The sequence below is a fragment of the Egretta garzetta genome, unplaced genomic scaffold (assembly GCF_000687185.1).
Source record: "Egretta garzetta isolate BGI_Z169 unplaced genomic scaffold, ASM68718v1 scaffold42, whole genome shotgun sequence".
Taxonomy (NCBI): domain Eukaryota; kingdom Metazoa; phylum Chordata; class Aves; order Pelecaniformes; family Ardeidae; genus Egretta; species Egretta garzetta.
Genome location: NW_009258782.1, coordinates 480,318 through 501,325, shown reverse-complemented (window position 1 = coordinate 501,325; position 21,008 = coordinate 480,318). Strand labels below are relative to the sequence as shown.

At 46.1% G+C, this 21,008-nt stretch overlaps 1 protein-coding gene across 1 annotated transcript in view; it reads left to right on the top strand.

Moving 5' to 3' along the window:
- GSG1L (GSG1 like) overlaps positions 1-21,007 on the top strand; it is a gene marked incomplete at its 3' end in the record, with an annotated part of 50,978 nt that extends 29,971 nt beyond the window's left edge. The window contains exons 3-7 of the mRNA XM_035889131.1: positions 4,444-4,596; positions 8,807-8,918; positions 13,585-13,752; positions 20,337-20,404; positions 20,979-21,007. Of these exons, the coding sequence (XP_035745024.1) occupies positions 4,444-4,596; positions 8,807-8,918; positions 13,585-13,752; positions 20,337-20,404; positions 20,979-21,007 (530 nt within the window). The remainder of the gene's footprint in view (positions 1-4,443; positions 4,597-8,806; positions 8,919-13,584; positions 13,753-20,336; positions 20,405-20,978) is intronic.
- Between the last annotated feature and the right edge of the window lies 1 nt (position 21,008).

Below are 21,008 nucleotides of genomic sequence, written 5' to 3'. Positions count from 1 at the left end.
AACCCTCTGGAGATCTTCTTCCCTGTCATCTGGAATGTCTGAAGTCTCCTCAGGAGAAGGAGCTCTCTACTTTGCAGGAAGGATGCTGTAAGAGGGTGTAAGTAGAAGTAAGTGATGCCAAGTGACTGCCTCATGAATCTCATGTTGAGAGCAGAGCAGTGGGACATCACTTCACCATCAGCACAGAACAGAAAGACGCTGTCTCCTGAATTAATAACCTGAATCAACTGTTCTGCTTCTGGCAGCCACGGGAAGATGCAAAGTCCAGCTACAGCGTGCATTTTCTGGATGTTGTTATTGCTGATGAAATTAAAAATCAAAGCAGGCAGGACATGACATACTCAGAACTATCCAAACACTGCATGCGTGACTTACCTCCCCCTTAACCCCCATTAAATGCATTTTGAAAAGGAACAGAGCAGATATTCAGTGTACACCATGAAATAAGGCATGAGAGTTGGACATAGCATTCCTTTCCAGACAGGAACAGGGCCCAAGAAAGAGGAAAGAATTGCCTATGTCTTCCAGGAAGAACTCACCCCATCTTTGTGTCTCATTGGAAAGAGGTTTCACAGGACAGCAAACCTCTTGTCTCATTGAGCTGTTCATCAGAGCCATAGTTAACTCAGTTTCTCCTCCAGTTAACCCTACGCTAGCTAACTTCTTCCCTCCAGCTGCTCCCCCAGCACATTAGACCTAGCAACTGTGCAATTAAAAATCATAGGAAGATTTAGGGAGGAAGGGGGCTTTGGAGCCACTAGTCCAAGCCCCTGCTGAATGCCCATCAGATCCTGCTGCTCAGGGCTGCATCCAGTGGAGATTTGAATATCTCCAAGGACAGAGATCCCACAGCCTCACTAGGACCCCTCTTCCAGTCTTTGATCACCTTTTTGCTTAGCTCAGTCTGGAATTTCTGATGTTGCAAATCTTGTCTTTATCCTACCCCTGTTCAGCTCTAAGGGTCTGGCTCTGTCCCTTATATCCTTCCATGAGGTAGCTGTAGACAGCAAGACCTTCGCCTTCCCTTCTACAGGATGAGAAGGTAAAGCTCTCTCTGCCTTGCCTTGTCTGCCATGTGCTCCAGCCCCCATGCCCTTACAGCTCTTCAAATTACAACAAACCTTCTTCAGCATATCAGGTTTGAAGATCTCCTTGCAAGGGTATCCTGTCGGCAAAACCACTGTTGTCCCATCTGACCAGGTGGATGCCATTCCTCCCAGCAGTCCTCGTTCCTCAAAGGGGGCCCTGTAGTTAGAAAATCACTGAATCATAGAATTATTAAGGTTGGAAAAGATCTCTAAGATCATCAAGTCCAACCATCAACCCAACACCACCATGCCTACTAAACTATGTCCCAAAGTGTCATGTCTACATGTTTTTTGAACACTTCCAGGGATGGTGACTCCACCATCTCTCTGTGCAGCCTGTTCCAATGCTTGACCACTCTTTCAGTAAACAAATTTTTCCTAATACACAATCAAAACCTCCTTGATGCAACTTGATGCACTTCTTGAGGCCAAAGCACTCCCTGTGAGACCAGGCACAGTCAGGTGTTCCTCCCTCTGTGTCTTTGTGCTTCACCAGCAGGATGAAGAACGCCAGCTGGGCCCCCATGCCCTCCACCCTCACCTCCCAGAGCCCTCCTGTCACTCTGAACGTGCCCGAGGCTGCCTCTAGCAGTATCCCCTCACCTGCCTTCTGGACATGCTAACCTAGAACCTCTCATACAGACACATGTCCGTCTCTTCAGCATCCTCTTACTTCTCAAGCACATGACACTTGTGTCTACAGCATCCAGCTTCAAGCACGGTCTCATAGGTGGGCAATAGATAAACTTGGTATACAGATGATGTACATCAACTGAATCCCCAATCCATCAACCAAACCCCCAGATCCCTTTCTGCAGAGTTGCACTCCAGCCTCTTGTCCCCCAGTCTATACGTACATTCAGGATTACACCATCCCAGATGCAGAATCCAGCATTTGTTCTTGTTCAATTTCATATAGTTGGTGATGTCCCAGCTCTCAAATCTACCAAGACTTCTCTTTAAAGCCTCTTTACTCTTGAAGAACTCAGCATCTCCTGTTAATTTTGTATCATCAGCAACCTTTCTCAGCGTGCACTCAACTCTTGTGTCCAGGTCATTGATAAAAACATGGAAGAGCACTGGCCCTGAAATTGAGCCCTGGGGAATAGCCCTAGCGTCTGGCCACCAGCCTGATGCTACCCCATTGACTACAGCTCTTTGAGCCCAACCCTCCAGCCCAGTTGTTCACCCAAGGAAGTAGAGGACAGAGTCACACCACAGCCTGGAACTGCAGTCACTACTACAGCACTGCCCTTGGGTGTAGGTACCAGCAGTGAGTACCCTCAGGAGTTGAAACAGGGCGATAAGCCTCGGGGTGGATATGTTGTATATTATTCTTTCAGGTTTGGGCCAAGACGTTTATGAATTAGAACGCGTTACTTCAGGCTCTCTGCTGCCTCAGTTTGTAAGTCAGGCTTACATAATTTAATTCTTTCCAACTCAAACCGTTTCATCATTCTCTTGTCATAGAAACTTCTGTTTAAGGGCAAAAAACCCTTCTTAGGCCCGTGGTGTTGCAGAACACCACCCTTGCTCCCTGTCACTCATATTTCTTTTTGAAAGCTGTGTCAGGTGCCCTGACACCAAGCCGGCTAACAGGAGTGAGATAAACAGCTGTTTGATGTTGGTAGGTGCAATATTACACATAACAGGCACTGTGAGGAATTAAAAGGTTTATTTATTGCTATCTCTGGACTGTTGTTGAAAAACTCAAAAGGTCAGATACGGTGGCAACAGTGAATGGCACATATTAATTAGATGCAATTATAAAGACAAGTTCCCAGACGAAATGGGAGCTGGGAGCATCCTGGTCACCAAGAGGACACTCAAATATTCGATAAAGGTGAGACGGCGTATCTGGTTTGATAAGCTCCATTATCGGCATTACCACACATACATTCTTAGGGTGAGGAGAGAACACATTAATACAAGCGAAGCCTGTAGCAGTCTCTATGGTTACAGCTAACATTTTCTAATATAAGCCATTGTCTTCAGATGCTTAACTTCCCATGTTTCAACTGCTTAGGCTGAAATTTTCCATCACTGCTCATTGTTTCCAGGTGAATTCTCCGGCAATCAGGTTAGCAAATGTACTGAGGAATTTTAGCAGATTCTCGTGCTGAAACAGCAATTGGCAATCTGGCAGGGACTCAATATTATCATCTGTTACCATCCTCTCAAATTTACCCCGTGGCTTGGTGACTTTAAAAGACTCAGCAGATCCTGCTAGAGGCTTTCTGCTGAAATTTCCAAATGCAACAGCTACAGCAGATGACTTGGTCTCAGGCGGCCGCTACCGAATCCTGCCAGACCTGCTTACCTGTGCCCAGCCCCGAGGTCCCGCAGAAGGTGCTGGTCAGACAGGGCACATCGACTCTGCCCTTCACCCAAGGGATCGTACCTAGGGGTTGAGAAAACAGAAAGTGGACCAAATTTTGTATCTGCAGCTCTTCAACTGGGTCTGTTACAAATAACCAGCTCCACCCCACCGGTATCCTGGAAGTTTTCATATTAGTCCCAGCCGCGGTGATCTGTGCCGTGGGTCCAAACACCCCAAGCCAGAACAGTCATTCTGTGGGACACCAGTTTCTAATGACAGGCCCAATGGTCTTCTATGATAAGCATTTTAAAACCTGGACTGAAAATATTTTTCTTTAAACAGCCTTGTGAAAAAGAGGTACCCAAGCCTGTTCACCTCCCACCAGCCCATATACTGTAAGGTACCGTCTGCCGTCACCACCACGTGTTCTAGATGCTGCCCACCCAAGCCATGCCACAGGGAGGGAAAATGGGTTCTGTGTCCCATGGTTTGGGTCAGAGGAGCCAAGATGTTCTAGTTACACCCAAAGGGGTTCTTTAGCCAAGATGAGCTCTTAGGAAACAGCCTGTTCTTTCTGCGGTATCTTCAAGGGGTTCTTTCTCTTCATAGAATCATAGAATCATAGAATCATAGAATGTTTTGGGTTGGAAGGGACCCCTAGAGGTCATCTAGTCCAACCCCCCTGCAGGAGCAGGGACACCGCTAACTAGATCAGGCTGCTCAGAGCCCCGTCCAACCTGGTCTTGAATGTTTCCAGGGATGGGGCCTCCACCACCTCTCTGGGCAACCTGTTCCAGTGTTTCACCACCCTCATTGTAAAGAACTTCTTCCTTATATCTAGTCTTCACATCTTCGTTCACCACTTTTTCAATTTTTCAGAATTTGGGTGGTGTTATTTTTTTTTTTTCTTTAAAACCTTCTGAATACACAATTATTCACAGATATTCCTGATGTCCTGACTGCTTTTTTACCCACCTTAACCTCTTAAAGGCATTTACCCAATAAATGACTGGTTGCTGCTCTTGTGCCTTGCAGGTGTCCTGTGGTTATCAGTAGTATCCGAAGTGTTATACATCATGCTGTTAGTCGTCGGATTCAGCCTTATGTGCCTCGAGCTCTTTCATTCAAGCAGTGTGATAGATGGGCTCAAGTTAAATGCCTTTGCCGCTGTCTTCACTGTGCTTTCAGGTATGAACCTTCCCTTCCCCTTTCGGCCGAGGAGCCACGAGGAAACAAAATTCTAAAGAAGAAAAACCGGGGGCTACAAGGCTTTTTTCTCCCCCATTTCGCTATCACGTTTTTTCACTACATTTTTGGGTTCCTTTAGAACAAGGGCCACGTGATAAATTTGCCTCTTGCCAGGGAGAAGTGAAAAATACCTAAACCCTGATTTCCCAAGGGCCATGCAGTAATTGGCCTCCCCACAGCGTGCCCAGCCGTTACCCAAAGCCTCCGTTTTCAGCATCATCACACGGATAATCCAATAGAAAATGAAAAAAGTATAGTGTGGAAAATTCTTTTTTTTCCTGTGTTAATCGTAAGAGTAGATGAAGGCTTGATGCTACAAAACCAAAGAAAGAAGCCCATCTTGTTCATTAGCAAAACTGAGAACGAAAAGGGTTCTAGTAATCGCACTTAGGAGTGACCCCACAAGTAATTTGGGGACACATACATCGCTCGGAACAACCCTTTCGGGCTATTTTCATGCTCAGTCTGTACTTGGAGCCCTTTGGTGAACAAAATTGAGGAATTCCCTTCTCTAAAAGAAGTTACCAAATCTAACCATGTAATTAAGTGCCCCTTCACTTCTACGCTGGCTGTAAACTCCGCTTCCCGGGATTTATGCAAGCAACCAGCCAGAGCTGGCTTTTGTGAGCACTCCTACGTGGACTTCTCTGGCAGAAAGAACTTCTGCAATAAAAACGCATTTTATTCTGCTGTATTTCAAGCTGAAGGAGATTATAACAGGCAGGGTACTTTTCTGTGGAGGGGTTTGTATCTTCAGGGCTAGCTTCAAATTTGAAATAGAGTCAGCGGTGTAAAACTTAGATCAGAACTGGAGCTGAGAGGACACACACAAAACAAAAATCTGGTAAGAACTGCCAAAGCATATTTTTCAGCTTTGGCTGTAATTTGGGTTTAAAAAAAGTCCGTTCCATTTTCAAAACCAAACTATGTGGAATTCTCCAGCATTCAAACTATTATTTCCATGCTGTTGCTCTTTCTCTTCACCGTTAACTGCAGTTTTAAAGTTTTGTAAGAATGATGAAGTTTTCTTTCCTACACATCTTTCTATTTTTATTTTGGCCTTCACTCTTTATAAGTACATTGCCGTGATGTTCCAAATATAAACTTCCAAATTTTACAGGGAAAATGGATAGAAAAAATAAGAAAGAAGCAAAAACACACACACACCCCCAAACCCCAAACACTGCTAGCAGTTATTTCCAGTGACAGAGATATCAGAGGAAAGAAGAAGAGCAAATTTATTTAAGCTTAGCATATTTATAATGACACAGCTTAATAAAAATTAGATAACGAAGAGGACTTTGCACACACCTCTCATTAAATTCACACTAGAGTTCCCTCCTAAAAGTGCTATGGGATCTTCATATGCTCATACCTCAACATCTAAAGGTTAGGAAAAATTGTCCTAACAATGTGGCCACTTATTGCTGTTTTTTAACCCCTTATGTATCACTAAAAAGAAACCCCACAACATCATGATTTTGGTATCCCTCTTAACCTTACACAAATTTTAAAAGTTACATACGACTCTCATGTAATATTTATAATAAAGCATTTTAATGAATATGATATATTCCATAAATAATATTTTTAGTCAAGGCATCTGAAAATGCTTTAAAATATATTGTCTTTTCCAAATTTAGCTCCTTAAGCTCTCCCATTACTGACACCTCGAAACAGCCCTGGTCCTGCAAGGCTCACGAGCTCAAACCAGCTATAACCAGTCAGCATCTGCACTCCCATCCCATCCACTCCAGTCACTCCAGTCCACCATTAAATTTTCCACCTGCAAGCATGTGTTGCCCTGGACCCCAGAGGGTGGGCACATGGGCATTTTGTCCTCTTTGTCCAGCCTTAAGCAGCCAGTTGGCGGAAAAGACGATCTTGTAAATACAGCATTTGTTGATTTATGTTACAGGCGGGTCATTTTATCCCAAATGTGACCATTAAGTATACAACAAAAAGTAGCATAGGATATCCCCGTGGAGAACGGGGCAAGGCATATCTAAAATAGACCAAACCCATGCGCGGCATCAGGAAAAATGAAACCCAACGTGCACAAAGCAGGACAACGAAAGACAGGCTCGTATCGTTTTCCTATAGCTTACACATGGCATAATGCCACGGGCAGCATGGCCAGGGACACGTCCACCCCCCGCCCTCCCCGCCATCAGGCAGATAAAGCAATAAAGGCCACATTTTTGCTGTGGTCCCTGTGTTAGCGCAGGACCTGCTGATGACCTCTTACTCACCCGTCTCAGCGGGCTGCCATCCTGGCCACCCACACAGCGAATGGGCTGAACATTGCCGAAACCCCATTAAAGTTTGGCACGATGGAACAGAGAAGCTCAGCCTTGCTGAAGCTAGTCCTGGCTGTGTCAAACCTCCTGAGGGCTCCGAGTGACTACGATACATCTCAGGGCAGCCTGTAATATTTCATTAAGGTTGAAAAATTACTGACAGTAGGTACAAGAATGGCAAACCCTGAACTTTAAGATCAATGCCATAACTAGAGAGAGTTCTCAGCTAGAGAGAAATCCGCTGATTTAAAAAGCACACAGTGAATTCTGGAAATTAAATATAGCCAGAAACAAGCAAGGTGTGTACCGCTTTGCTGGGCTCCCATCAGGCCGCCCACCCTGCGGAAATATCTTTTTTTCCAATGCAAATTGTTCTTGCCACCTCCTAACTTTCCAGTGTGTCACACCGACACGAAGCAGCTGAGCAAATCATAGAATCATAGAATGTTTAGGGTTGGAAGGGACCCCTAGAGGTCATCTAGTCCAACCCCCCATCACCGCAGCTTCGTGTAATAAACTGTCTTCCTCCAGCCTCTGCGGTGGTTTCTATCAAATATGACATTTGTCTTGATGAAGGTCCTGCTTAATGTACCCACAACACAAATGTGACGTTCCCCAACTTCCCTCCCCCAGCATTGCCCTGAATCATCCACGTGTCTGGTGAGACTGATAAAGTGAGTTAGACTCGGAAAGTAAGCAGGAAAGAAGAGCCAAAATTTGGGTCCTTCCACATGGAGGAAGGGCAACTGTGGAAAAAACTAGATGGTCAGAGATAACGGTGAAGGGCAACTTTGGTGAAGGAGCGAAGTGTAACATACGGGACCACATTGTACCCCACCATGACAGGACATCAGTATTTCAAAGTGCCTTGAACTGTTGTTGCAGCACAAGGGGCTTTTGACATCTGTAGGTCCAAGGTGTATTTGGAGAAACGATGATCCTGCCCCACAGCTGACCTCACTGCCTGAACCCGTGCCTTTCATGAGCTCAGCTGGGAGCATCGTTCTGCACTGCCTAGGTACTACAGCAGACACCTCCCAAATTATTGTAGCTAGAAAATTCTCCAAGCGTCAGAGCTGCTGCTGGCCACCACTTCTTGAAAAGTGGGGTTTGATATTCCTCAGAGAGACGCCTAAATGTAAAACTACGGGCTGGCCAGAGCAAACGCAGTGATCTATCTGCAACCCTGACCTTCAGCATCCCGGTGAGCCGAGTGCCCAATACATCGCCTAACCCTCACCTAGTTGTAGTTATCTCAGCAATAGGTAATGGTGCCACAAAAGCAAGCACCATCAACATTGTACCTTCGAAGTACGCCTATGGTATCCTCTCGCCACACATCACCGGGAAGACTGAGTTCCCTCAACTTCCTTCTGTAACTTCCAAGTGTTTTATAAGCATTCAAATTCATAAATCTTAGCAACTGTTCAGCTAAAACATCGTTGTTTGGCGTTAACACATTCAATCTTGCATTGCCTACAGAAGCCTCTCTCTTCATTCTCTTACCTGAGGACTGTCTGCGATGGGCTAAGTGCGATAACTTGTGGGTGGCATACCCCTGTTTTGCAGCAGCAAGGTTGGTGGCGATGCTAATTGTGCAACATTTTCCTCAACGATGTTCTTTCTTTAACTCTTCCCTTAATTGAGAATTCAGTACGATGTAAAATAATGAGCTCTCAGTCACACCTTTCCTCTGCCCATGCAGCTCCCTCCTCCACAGCAGAATAGAAGGCATAAAAGTACAACAAAGACTTTTTTGGAGCTTTCAAAGCACTTCCAGCAGTAGCTGTCTCAAGAATTATAAAAAAAATATTAGCACAAAATTTCCTGTTATAATCCCTGCTTCTCAGGTCTCTTGGGGATGGTGGCACACATGATGTATACTCAAGTTTTCCAAGTGACAGTCAGCCTCGGGCCAGAGGACTGGCGACCGCATTCGTGGGACTACGGATGGTCCTTCTGGTAAGTGTCACCACCAGTTCATATCTTTTCAATTTTGAGTTGTTTCACCAGTCCGTGGCGAGATTGTCCATATCACCCCAAATTTCCAGGCATGCGCATGCGAATTTCCAGCTGCCAAAATGCTAGGAGCAAAACCAAAAAACCCCCATGGCCACACAAATGTTGAGGTGTTGGAAGGTGGCTCTCAGAGCCCCTGCAGCAGCAGCTTTGCCTATCAGCAGGTAGAGAGCATTTGTAAATAAACAGCACCCACAATTACCAGCACAGATTGAGCACTCTCATTAAAGCTCAATTTAGGTACATAATTGCCATGGCATTTCAGAGACTTTTAGCTTTTTTTTTTTTTTTTGGTTTCTAATTAACGTCTCAGTTGAACCTTACAGTGCAACTTTTAACGCAACGGCAGAGGAAGGCATAGTGCTCCTGGCACCACGATACTTCCCCCTGGATCATGGGGAAAAGGCTTGGAAAAATGTCCACCATGTTTTGGAGATTTATTTTTAATTTTTTATTTTTTTTTTTTACCTTTCCCATTTATCTTTAAAAAAAAAAAAAAATCACATAGAAATAATTTGGCCACGATATGTGAACTGTGCTATATTGCCTGCAGGTTTAGAACAAGCTTAGCAAGAACAGGAGACTGTGGGGAATAGAAATACCTGCAAACAACTTTCACATCCCTCTAGGGGCATCAGCCTCTTTGGATGGCTAGGGAAAATACTTTCTTTTTTTTCCGCTTCTAAATATAGCATATTATTTTCATTCCATCTCAAAGCAGAGACAACAACCTTTGCTAACACCGATAAATAAATAGAAATACTTCTTATGCACAGCACTGCAGGGAATTATCAGTCTTCCCTTCTCCCCTCACTATACTGTGTTTCATGGGAGGAGCTACTAACATTTTAGCAACAGGCTACAAAATATAAATTGCATTCTATTTAAAACACAGCTCATTTTGTGCATTAATAATGACTATTTATTACATATGGACTTACAAATATACTGCATTCATATATTTATAATATTTATATAAATATTTATAACCATTCTGACATAATAATTGTATCATTATTAATATATTTAAATAATGAGGCATATTCTCTATTCGTCTTCAGCAATCTATTTTATAATTTACCGCAATACTCAAAATTCAGAATGTTGTTACATGCCTAGCATGATGAAGCGCTCCTTAGCCGCTTCTCCTTCACCTTGTGCAAGACAAGAAACCCCGTGCCTTGAACGGGCAGCAGGGGCTCGCGGGTCCCACAGGCGCCCGCTTGTCCCGGCCATGCACCGAGGGCGCGGGTCGGAGCCCAGCACCCCGTCCCACCACGGCAGCTCGCAGCGTGGTTTGCTGTCCTAACCCACAGCTTTGCCCCGGCGCAGACGTTGCATCCCCTGCCTGCAGCTCTTCCCTGGCTTTGGTTTAAAGACCAAGACTGAGCCTGGGTTAGGCCTTCCTGTGGAGGAAGCTGGAGATGATACCCACCAGCAGGCAAATGCATGGGGGCAACCTCAGCTCTTCCCGTACTCCCGAAATGGGACCCCAGCTTCAATCCGTGCAGTGACTGCTGGTTGTCCCTGGTTAAAGCCGAGCTCCACTCACGTTATTGCTGTCACAAAGCAGCTTCTCGGATTTGGCAATGCAAAGACCAGCTCAGTCACAGCTCCCCTGGAACAGACGTCAAGAGCAGCAGCATTTTCAGCCCGCAGCGGCGCTCAGCATGGGGTTCCTCATGCCATGCCAGGGAGTGGCAGCAGACCTGGCAAAGGGAAGTCTGAAAGTCAAATGCAGCAAAACCAAAGCTTCTTCCTTCCAGCTAACACTGAACCACCACTGCTGTACGGACCAGAGAGCTGCAGCCTTCCCTGGCATGGCCCAGATTTGAACTCTTTAAGAAGAGTTAAAAATAAATGCCCACCCAGCCTGGTGGAGTTTGGAAACTCTGCACGTGCAGGAATTTCCTTCTGCTCCATCTGGATTCAGGTGATGGCCAGGAGCATGAGCCTTAAATACCCCTGAACCAGTAGCACAAACATCAGCTTTAATTACAGCCTTCGGTAAAGGCTGTACCACTGCAGCATCCTACTGGGCAACCTGTCAGAGCACAGAGAACTGTAACGCCACTGAAAAGTGGGGCCAGGGCACAGGCTCCCCATGGCCAAGAGCTGGGGGGTGTGAGCGGAGATCCACACCGCCATTCGTTTCCCAAGCGCCGACGGGAAAACTATTTTTTTCTGTGTATCTATTTCCCCTCTGTTGAAAGGGAATGATAAAAACACCTCTCCTCGGAGGCGGAGGGGCTGTTTGTGATCTGCCCAGGTGTCCCAGGGGTGAAAACGCACAGCTTGCTCCCTGTGATCTTGCCCCATTCCCAAGCCATCAGCAGAGCCTGGAGGTTGGTCTGTGCCCTGGCACAAGCTGGGAGTGGGCCGGGGGATCCTCCAGGCAGGGGGGTTCAGTAGCTCTGAGGATCAGAGGATGTCCAAGCTCAGCCCTTCTAGAAAGAAAACAAAGACAAAACCCTGAGCTGTTTGAGCCACAGAGAGCACAGCCCTGAGCTCGGCTACCGGAGGCACTGTAGGTACGGTCCCACCACATCTGAGGCACAGCTGGTGGGGGGGAAGTGCTGTTAAAGACCCCTAAGGTAGGGTGTAACTCTCACAGGTAGGAGAACCACTCTTTACACTTAAAAATAAAACATTTAACAAGGTCCATAAGAACTGGAACATCCTAATCACGACGGTCTCATTATCACTTACCAAACGCCAGACCTGAGGTCCCGTTGAGCGTCTTCATTCTGTATTTCCTTCTCTGAACCTTTCAGCATTTCTGAGTTGATGCTTCGAAATGATCAGAAACTTCCAAGAGAAATTTTTCTCCCCGTGTCATTCCCCAGGCATCAGCCAGGCACAGTGAAGCATGTGATTTCAGCTGGCTCCTTCCTTCATATTGTTTAGGAGCCCAGCTAGAAATGTTTGGAGCTGTTGGAGCTTTTCTACACCCTCCGTGTGGAAGGAGGCACTCGCCAGGCCTCCCTGTGCCTGGACGCTCACACGTAGCACGAGTTTCCCTTCCACTCCTCCACCCAACCGTGGGAAACCTGGGGGACCTTCGTCACCCCGGGGTTTGTTACACTTCCTTCTCATTTAATTGCATCTGGCAAACGGCCCCAAAAGCGACGAGGACCGGGCTGCCTCTGCACACTTCGCTGCCATGGGAGTCCCTAAAGGACTTGTTATGCTCTGAATTTTGAAATCATTGACATGAGCCATTTCTGTTTACTCAAACCGTTTTTTCCCCCAGATTTTTCAGGTCATGAATATGTGTTCTTTTTGAAGTTTTGTCTAATTTGAAATGAGGAACTGTTTCCTTGTCTGCAGCTCCTTTGCAGAACGGGAAACTAGCTCATGCTGAGGGCTCCGGTGATAATGCCTGTTTATAAGATAACGCTGCCGTGGCTGCATTCTTTCTGGCCTGCATAATTTATATCAATGTTCAATTTGGTTATAGAAAATGTGAGAGCAAGGAGCAGGTAAAGTGTGTAGCTGACGCAGCTGATTAAGTTAATCCACGCTAGTTAGGAAGCCACTGCAAACTGTATGTAGCTGGAGCTGACGGGCTGAATGCGAAGGCAAGGGGAGCCTGAGCGCAGCGGAGCTCTGCAGGCAACGGGAGAAATTCAGCGCCTTTTTTTGTAGCCCCGTTTCATGCTCAAAAAGCATCTAAACCCCTTGGGCCCATGGGTTCCCCCAGCCACCTCTGAACTCAAGATCAGTAAGGGAAAGACTGGAGATGGGTAGGGAGGGCAGAAGGTACCCAGGGGAGAAAGCTGCTCCATGAGCAGGGAGCAGAGCAGCTCCCAGCTGAACTCCCCTTGCCAGGAGACCCAGGGCAGCGCTTGCTCCCATCCCAGCCTGGCATTGGGGCAATCACCTTTTTTTCCTTCCACTTTCCTTCTCTGTCTGTCTCCCTGTGCTCCCGGTCAGTACTTGCAGGTGTCCTGCCACTGGCTGACCAAGATTGGTCAGCACTGCCCACACACTTGGGGACGGGATCTCTCCACAAAGTGGAAGTGCTGTCTTCTTTTCTGGTCAGGCTTTCAGAGACCAGATATAAGCCAGGAATGCTAGAAATGTCCATGAACCAGGAAAGAAGGAAATACAGTAGTCTGATGAAGGCATTAAAAAAAAAAAACAAAAAACCAGAATAGAAACCATCCCTGCAGTAGCGTTGTGCGGAGTCAGACTCCCCCGGATGCTGGAGAACTTCCACTGGTGCAAAAGATGTGCTCTCTGGGGCATTACTCCTTCCAGGAGTTCATTACCGCTCTATAGCTTTTAGCACTTGTCTGCAAGGCTCTGAAACATTTTGAAGGGCAATGAAGAGGTGTTCAACTCTTCTGACAGAGCACACCGAGCGTTCGCGTTAGCCCTTTGCCACATGGTTCCCCAAGGGGATGGAAGTTGTGCCCAGCCCCTAGCCCAGCGTCCTGCCTGAGCACGTGCCACTGGTCGGTTGAGGTAAGCTGAGGAGAACGGGTTGGTCACCGCTGACTTACCTGCCTAGTCGCATCCTGTGTATGTGTGTCTCTTGGCGTCAGAAGTATAACATGAGCTGCTGTCTTAACCCAGCTCTGTCTGCTGGTTTCTCTCTCCACAGTCTGGCATGGGGCTCTTTCACCTGCTGCATGGCGGCCTCCGTTACTACCTTGAACTCTTACACTAAGACTGTCATTGAGTTCAGACACAAGCGCAAAATCTTTGAGCAGGGCTTTCGAGAAGAGCAGAACTTCCTAGACCAGGAAGCCATCAAGTACTTCAGAGAAAGGTCAGTGCAGTCAGTCCCTCAACCAGTGGAGGTTTTCATGGACTCTGCTAGTCTCAGAAAATCCAGGCTCTCACCCATTTCAGCACATGTGGGTGAAGTCTCCGAGATACTTGGAGAAGATGTGTGTTAAAGACAAACACAAAAGATCCTCCTTGATTTGTTTTTTCTTAAATTTTGTGATGTCCCAGTGCCTGCCTTTTCTTATAGCCTCATTAAAACACAAGACTGGCAAGTCCTTACAGTATGCATCTGATTCGTAGGAATTCATAAGAAGCTTTGCTGCCAATGCAAGCCGATTTTCCCTCTCTGGAAAGGTAAAATTGTGGGGATATAACAAATGTTACAGCCATCCTTTCTCAGCATGTGTAATGGGCACCTCCCAATATTCCTAACAGCCACTGAGACATTTTCCAGCCACCACTAGGCCACTTTAGAGTCACCTTCTCCCACAGTCACATGCCTACAACCCAACCTAGGCTCCTCCACACAACCCATCCTCCTGAGCTCCTCCACACAAACATAGCCCATACATCCTATTGCACTGCAGAAACATCGACATAGAGCCACCCACACCACTGCCACTTAGATGGACTCTGAGTCCTGTCTGAGTCCTGACGGCCCAGAGACGCTCCTTCACTCTGCCCATCACCATGCACTGCCCACCCACCACGCTGCTGGCCCCATGCACTCTTCCTTGGCTCATATGGCTGCGGTGGGATACTTGCTGCTGTCATTCTTTCATGAGAAAGTTAATGCTTTGCTTAAAATTGCAGAAGGTGAATAACACACAGCTACTGACCTCACACAGCAGGGAAGGTGGGATGGACTTTGTAGGGGTTCCTTCACGGAATGAGGAGCTGATAAGTACAGAGAATCCTCACCAAAAGCCTATTGTTGGAAGTAACGTAAAGGTATTTGGGGGACAGAAAATATAAGGAGGATTCATTCTTGCTCTTCTGACCAATGTGGCAGTTCCTCAGTGGTGGAAGAGAGCGGTTGGGAAGCTCTGAGGAGACAGAAGATTTGAAACAATCAGACATTTCAGTTGCGAAGTGAGGAGCTCTCCTGAGCAGGGAGAACTAGAGAACTTCCATGCTTATGGCTTTGGTTTGCTTACCCAGCCTTAACAAATAGTCTCTGATGTTGCAGTTATTCCTCTGCCGACTTCCAAGTTTTCGCTCTACCTTTCAGACAGTCTGGAAGGATGAGAGAAATGATTCAAACCACCATGATTTTCCTAATTTTGCATTTAGAGATGACAGTGAATGTTAAAAAATTCTCTGTGTGAGGCAAAAAAAAAACCCCAAACACAGTGGCGAGGAAGTGGTCAGGATGTACCTCAGGAGAAACCAACACGCAGTGAGGGAAAACAGTGAGTCGAGGGAAAATAGCCAGCCAAATTATTGAAGGGAGAACTGAAGAGGAGAGACTGGCAAGCAACGGAATTATGTGGAGTTACATTGGGAAGTGCTAAGGGAACTTGATATAGTACCACTACTGCCCTTTCTGAACAGCAAATAGCAAAAACCATCAATGGCATAGAGGACAGTAACTCTATCTCACATAGGTGTTGGGGGGTTGATTTTGGTTCCTCTTGCACTCACCGTAATACGCAGCCCCTCTTCCCCCCATTTTTACATACATGTAACTCAGTACCACATAACACTTTACTATCAAATCCACGTTGGACTCATTGTAGGCTGAGAGACCTTCCCCCCAACACGTTAGATGAACAGTTGAAGGGTGCCAAAGAACGCCAACAAGCCCAATGCCCCGTCAAGGCTTGTTCAGGTCTCTTGAAGGAAGGTTTGAACTTACCTACGCAGCTGGCAGGGTATTTAACCCCCTTATGCCCAAGGCATGTGACAAGTCCCACCTCGGCCAGGACAAACCAATGTGGTTTTTAACTCTTATTTTATACCTATCATCCAAAACAAGCTCCATGCTAGCATGCGTACAGAACAGCCTGTTCCTTGTGGCTGCTCGGGACACTGGTCTGAGCCACCCTGACCAGTACACAGGGACAACGCTCTGTCTCTACCCCTCATCTTACGACTGGACTGTTTATTTTGTTCTGTCCTTCCAGCTTCCATGCTCATTTTGATTTTGTGCGAACGATTCACTTGTCGGTCACATCCTCCAAGCCCCTCCACGCACGTTTGGCAAACACAGCTCAAGCATGTGGTGTTCCCAAACTTCATGATTATGACTTTCTTTTTTTATATCACATTATTTTAATTGTTGTATCTGAATGCATAATAAGAAGCCCAGAGACAGTGTTACCATGGGATCATTCCAGAGATTTAAAGCTGTGCAGCATTGCATCCTTTTTTTTTTTCTTTTTTTTTTTCTTTTTTTTTTTTTTTAAGTTAGTATATTCATGATCAGCTTCGCTACTGTGACCTGGGAATACTCTAAGGCTGCAGGGGGGCCAGGGACCATCCATTAGCAACACAGTGTTGCTGCATATTGTGGGTGCCGGCGGTCCCAGCAAGCACAAAACTTCCCCTACCTCCGATCTTCCTTTGCGCAAATAGAAAAAAAAAAAAAAGAACTTAAATCCCCTTTCCTTCCTGTGCATATACACCCAGGGATACTTCACATTCCCTCCTACTCCTCCACCTCCGTGTTCCTTTTCAGATCTCATAAATAAAACCCTCCAGCCTTCCTTCCTTCCAGTTACTTTGCACATAGCGCAGCCCCCTTTGCATGTTCCTTTGCCTCAGCACACGTCCAGCACCCACTGTACACGCACATCTCAGCCCCTGGGTCGAAGAGGTTTTGTGAAACAGGCAGTTTTCTAAGAGCAATGGATTTCTAGCAAAAGTTGAAGCTTTACCATTACTCCCAACAGCTGCAGTTTATCTTCTGGGAGATAGGGAAGAAAAACGTTTTGCCTGATAAAAGTTTTCTGTTGGAATATGCTTCTACAGGCCCCTGCTCCCAGAGAAGAAATCTGCTTTATGGAGAAAATACTGACAGTAAAATACTGCTAATCTTGCAAGTACTTTGCCAAACATAATATCATTGTAATTCACTTAATTTTAATCGCGTGTAACTGCACGTAACAACAGATTTACTAGAGACGTATTAAATGAAAGAGCTGAAATGATCCCTTGAGAGCTCCCAATTCAACAAGTGTGCACCACGTTCACCACCCAGCGCAGCAGATGCAGGGGATGGGCCCCACCCAGCCTTAAATCCACGCATACGCACAACCAAGTCATAGAGACACCTTATATAGGGACGGCCAAATTCTCCGACTACCTGCAACCGCAACGACACAGACTGTGTCTCTCAACAGCTGAGCATCTTGCTGTTTCTATCACTGGGAAAACAGCTAAACAGCTGCTGAAAAACCAAAGATTCATGGTGTTATATATCAGCCCTTATTTCCTTCCCAGGCCTGGGGTACTTTGAAAAGTCCAGACAAAACAGACTCTGTAGTTCACACCACAAAAATCAAAAGATGTTATAGCTCTTCAGATATAAATGATATGATAAGCTCTCAGAGCAACTCTAAGCAGAACAAGTAAAGGATACGGGCTTGGAGGTGTTATTCATGTATTAAGTGTTCTATAAAATTATCAGTAGAATCATCTGCAACATGTCAGCTTTCAGTCTTTGTCCTATTATTGGTTGTCCTCCCTTTTTCGCTGGTTTTCCTTTGAACAGAATGTTTGTCCATAACATTTGCTCATCTTTTTCAATTTTTTAGTTTATCAGGTGTCAGTTCACAACGAGTATCTCTCTCCCTTCCCTCACAATTTCTCTTTCTGCTCTGTTTCATATGAATCCTCTTGCCCCATATGATCTCGAGCATGGTCCATTGCCTACAGTTCACCCCATCTAGGAGCACAGGAACCCACCGCATACCTTTCTGCTTCCTTTGCTCTGAGGATTCTTCCAGATAAGTCAAAGGGACAGGGATCCTTTTTTCTCTCCTATATAGTCTGATAAGCTATATGTGACAGTCAGCTGAAGGAATGTCAATGTGCCAGGACCTTCTCTTCTTCCACTGCCCAGCTATTCGGCTTCGGTAATGCCCCGCAGCACACAGACAGTGGTTCCAGCACCACTGCCCCTTTGCTGCTGCCACAGAGACATGGCTGCTCCACAGTGGGGTCATGCCATGACATCCCATACTTTCCTCCCCACACAAGTGCACCTGTAAGGCCATGAGAAAATAAGGCCCACAAGCAGGGGACTGGCATAACCCTTCCAGTGCAGCGCTAACTTCAGCGGACACAGACTATCAGGTCATAGACTCATGGAATCCTAGGTTGGAAGGGACCTCAAGGATCATCTGGTCCAACCTTTCTGGGCAAGAGCACAATCTAGACAAGATGGCCCAGCACCCTGTCCAGCTGAGTCTTAAAAATACCCAATGTGGCAGAGGCAACCGCTCCCCTGGGGAGATTATTCCAATGGTTGACTGTTCTCATGATGAAAAATTTCTTTCTCATGTCCAACTGGAATCTCCCCAAGAGCAACTTGTGTCCATTCCCCTTGCCCTCTCCGTGTGACTCAATGTGCAACCAACCAGTCTGGGTGTTCTAAAAGGCAGTGAGAGGAAGGCAAGGTGGAAATCAGTAGGAGATGTAGCAGTTGTAGCAGCTTTGCCCATGTGGCTGTGTAATAATTAGGACACATTCACAAGAATTGCACTCCTTTAGACCAACAGGCTACGCTGACACTACCATCACCTCCATTTAGGCAAGGGACAGCTCAGATTATTCGCATTGAATGTCTTTCCCAAGTTTGTCCCCAGTTTCTTGCCTTCCTTCCTTTTACAGATATTTAAAAAATCCCCTTTTGGCCACTCCCCACCACCTTTCCCTGCTCCCAGAACTCTGGTGGACTTTTGCTTTCAGGTAAAGAATGAAAACTTTCCCCTCTGCTTCTTTGGTATGCTGGAGGAAAGGCGGGAAGTGTTAGTGGGGCAGACGGAGACCCTGGGGCAATAGTCACAGCTGCGGGAACAAGGACGGTTGTAGCTGCGGGGAGGAAGACCTGGGCAAGGGAATGTAGAGGCTTGGGGTGAGTACATGAGGATTGAAGCCTTTGGGTCAGGGATAGAGGGCCTGGAAGGGTGGAAATCAAATCCAGGCAAGCTCCTCATGGAGAGCTAGTCACTGCTTTGAGCAAGGAATAAAAAGTTAGTGAAGCGATACGAGAAAACTTGACTTACCCATTGCCCTCTTTTACTGTTGATGAGAGGAGAAAGGCAGAGTAGCATCTTTTGGAAATGCATCCAGGCTGTGGGAGGCCAGGGATGTTGGGTCCTATTGGAACTGAAGCCACCTCAGACAGAGGTGAGGAGGTTAGCCCACCCTGGCACCGGTGGGAGAGGGGACCCTAGAGATCAGCATAGCCCTGTCTCCAGTCTGATATCCAGCCTTCCGCTCCCGGTGAAGCAAATCTCACTTACTAAGTGCTGTTAAACCAACAGACAAATTTAGCACGTAAATCTGGAAGATTCAGCTTTCCACAGTTCTCTCATCCATAGCACAGCTTCTGCCAGCTTGCAGCTGTCCATCAACACCCATTGCGGCATCGCAGCTGATTTCACAACGGTTTTCTTGCTGACTGAGCCCTTGCGGCTGATCCGCAAAACCAACCCAACATCAGGCAGATGCTACTGGGGAAACTCTAGAGTGAGCTGAGTTCAAACCGCCGTTGACACCAGTGCAGACAAAATGTCTCTGCAGGGCTAGAAAAGGCAGTTTTGAAGTTCTAGGAGCAGTTTGAAACAGACAGCAGGACCAAAGCTATTGCAGAGATAATAAATCAGGACTATTCCCAACCCTATGAGAATCAGAACTTTCCAAATCATCATTCACATACGTTATTTTTTCCTTTTTTATACATTTCTGTATTTTATCTTCCAGCTTTCTTTCTCCAACTCCATTGTACGCATATAAGATGTTGTGCAGATCATATAATGCTTTCCAAAGACATGCCAAGCTTTTGCTCTCATTTCCTCCTTGGTCACCCAGATATCTGAACAGGTTTTAAGCTACTGACCTACCGCATTTCCCGTTTACAGAGCCAGTATTTTTTCTTATGAACATCAGCAAGAATTTCCAATCTGACTATTCACCTTACATTAGCACACAGGGATGAGCGTAACGTTCTGCCTTGGATTTATTCTGTACTCTATTCTGCAACACAGGAAGGTTTATCTGCAGAGCTGTTCCTTCTGGAAAATTACATGGACTGGCACTTAAATGCTGTAGCGCTAGCAACATACCCACTTCCAACACACACGTACCCTACAATGCTGTTAGTCCCCGATGCTTAGATTCATCCTGAAGAGTGAAAGAGTGGGAGAGACGCAGTCCTGAGCCCCTCATTTCTATTCCCCATGGCCTCTTTACATGAGCTTTCCCCTGAGAGGGGCAAAGCCAGTGGAACTGAGTCCTTCCCAAGACCATTACGATCTCCATAATGGGCCTGGCTGGCTATAGATGGAGGAGCCCAGGTATGTTGTGCTCTTATTGATTTTGACCCTTCCATTTCTGTACATGTGGGAGCAGCCTTTGTTTCTGTTAAAGGTGCTACTTCTATATTCTCTTTTCCAGGACTGAGGAGGAGAGGGCTGAGGCTGGGGACCTGAGGTTACAGTGCCTCCATAGCTGCTCCCCAAATAGTAAGTGACCATGGCTCGAGTATATCCGATGCACAATGGCTTCTACCATCCCCACGCTGGCTCCTTGGGGTTAAGAATAAGGTTTGGCATAGGAAGCTCTGGAAATAGATGGTTGTAACTTTCCCAGACAGCATTGCCTGAAGGATGATCAACTAGCATACGTACAATACAAAATTCTCCAGGATTCCATTTAGGATGTGCACATATCCTATAATTTTATGTTATCTCAAGAAGCTGTGACTCCATAGTAGTTTAAAAATATGCTCTAATTTACACCTGTATAACTTTCATTATCACTGCCTTTTTTCATCTATATTCATCACCAATTCATGATGATGCATGCTGTTGAATATAAAAATGATTGAAAGCAGCTTTGGTAGATGATAACATTAGTGTAATTAATGCCATTTCTTGCACTTACTCAGAAAATTGCTATGCTTTTAGTCAGCATTTGCAAAGAAAAAAAAAAAAATCTTACTTTAAGCTATGGGAACCAGTGGCTCAATGTACAGAGCAATATCGGAGCATGGCTCCCGCCCTGCTCTGAATACTCTACTTTTCCTTTACTCTCCAGGAAAGATGTGTGCAGTTTCATGCATCTATT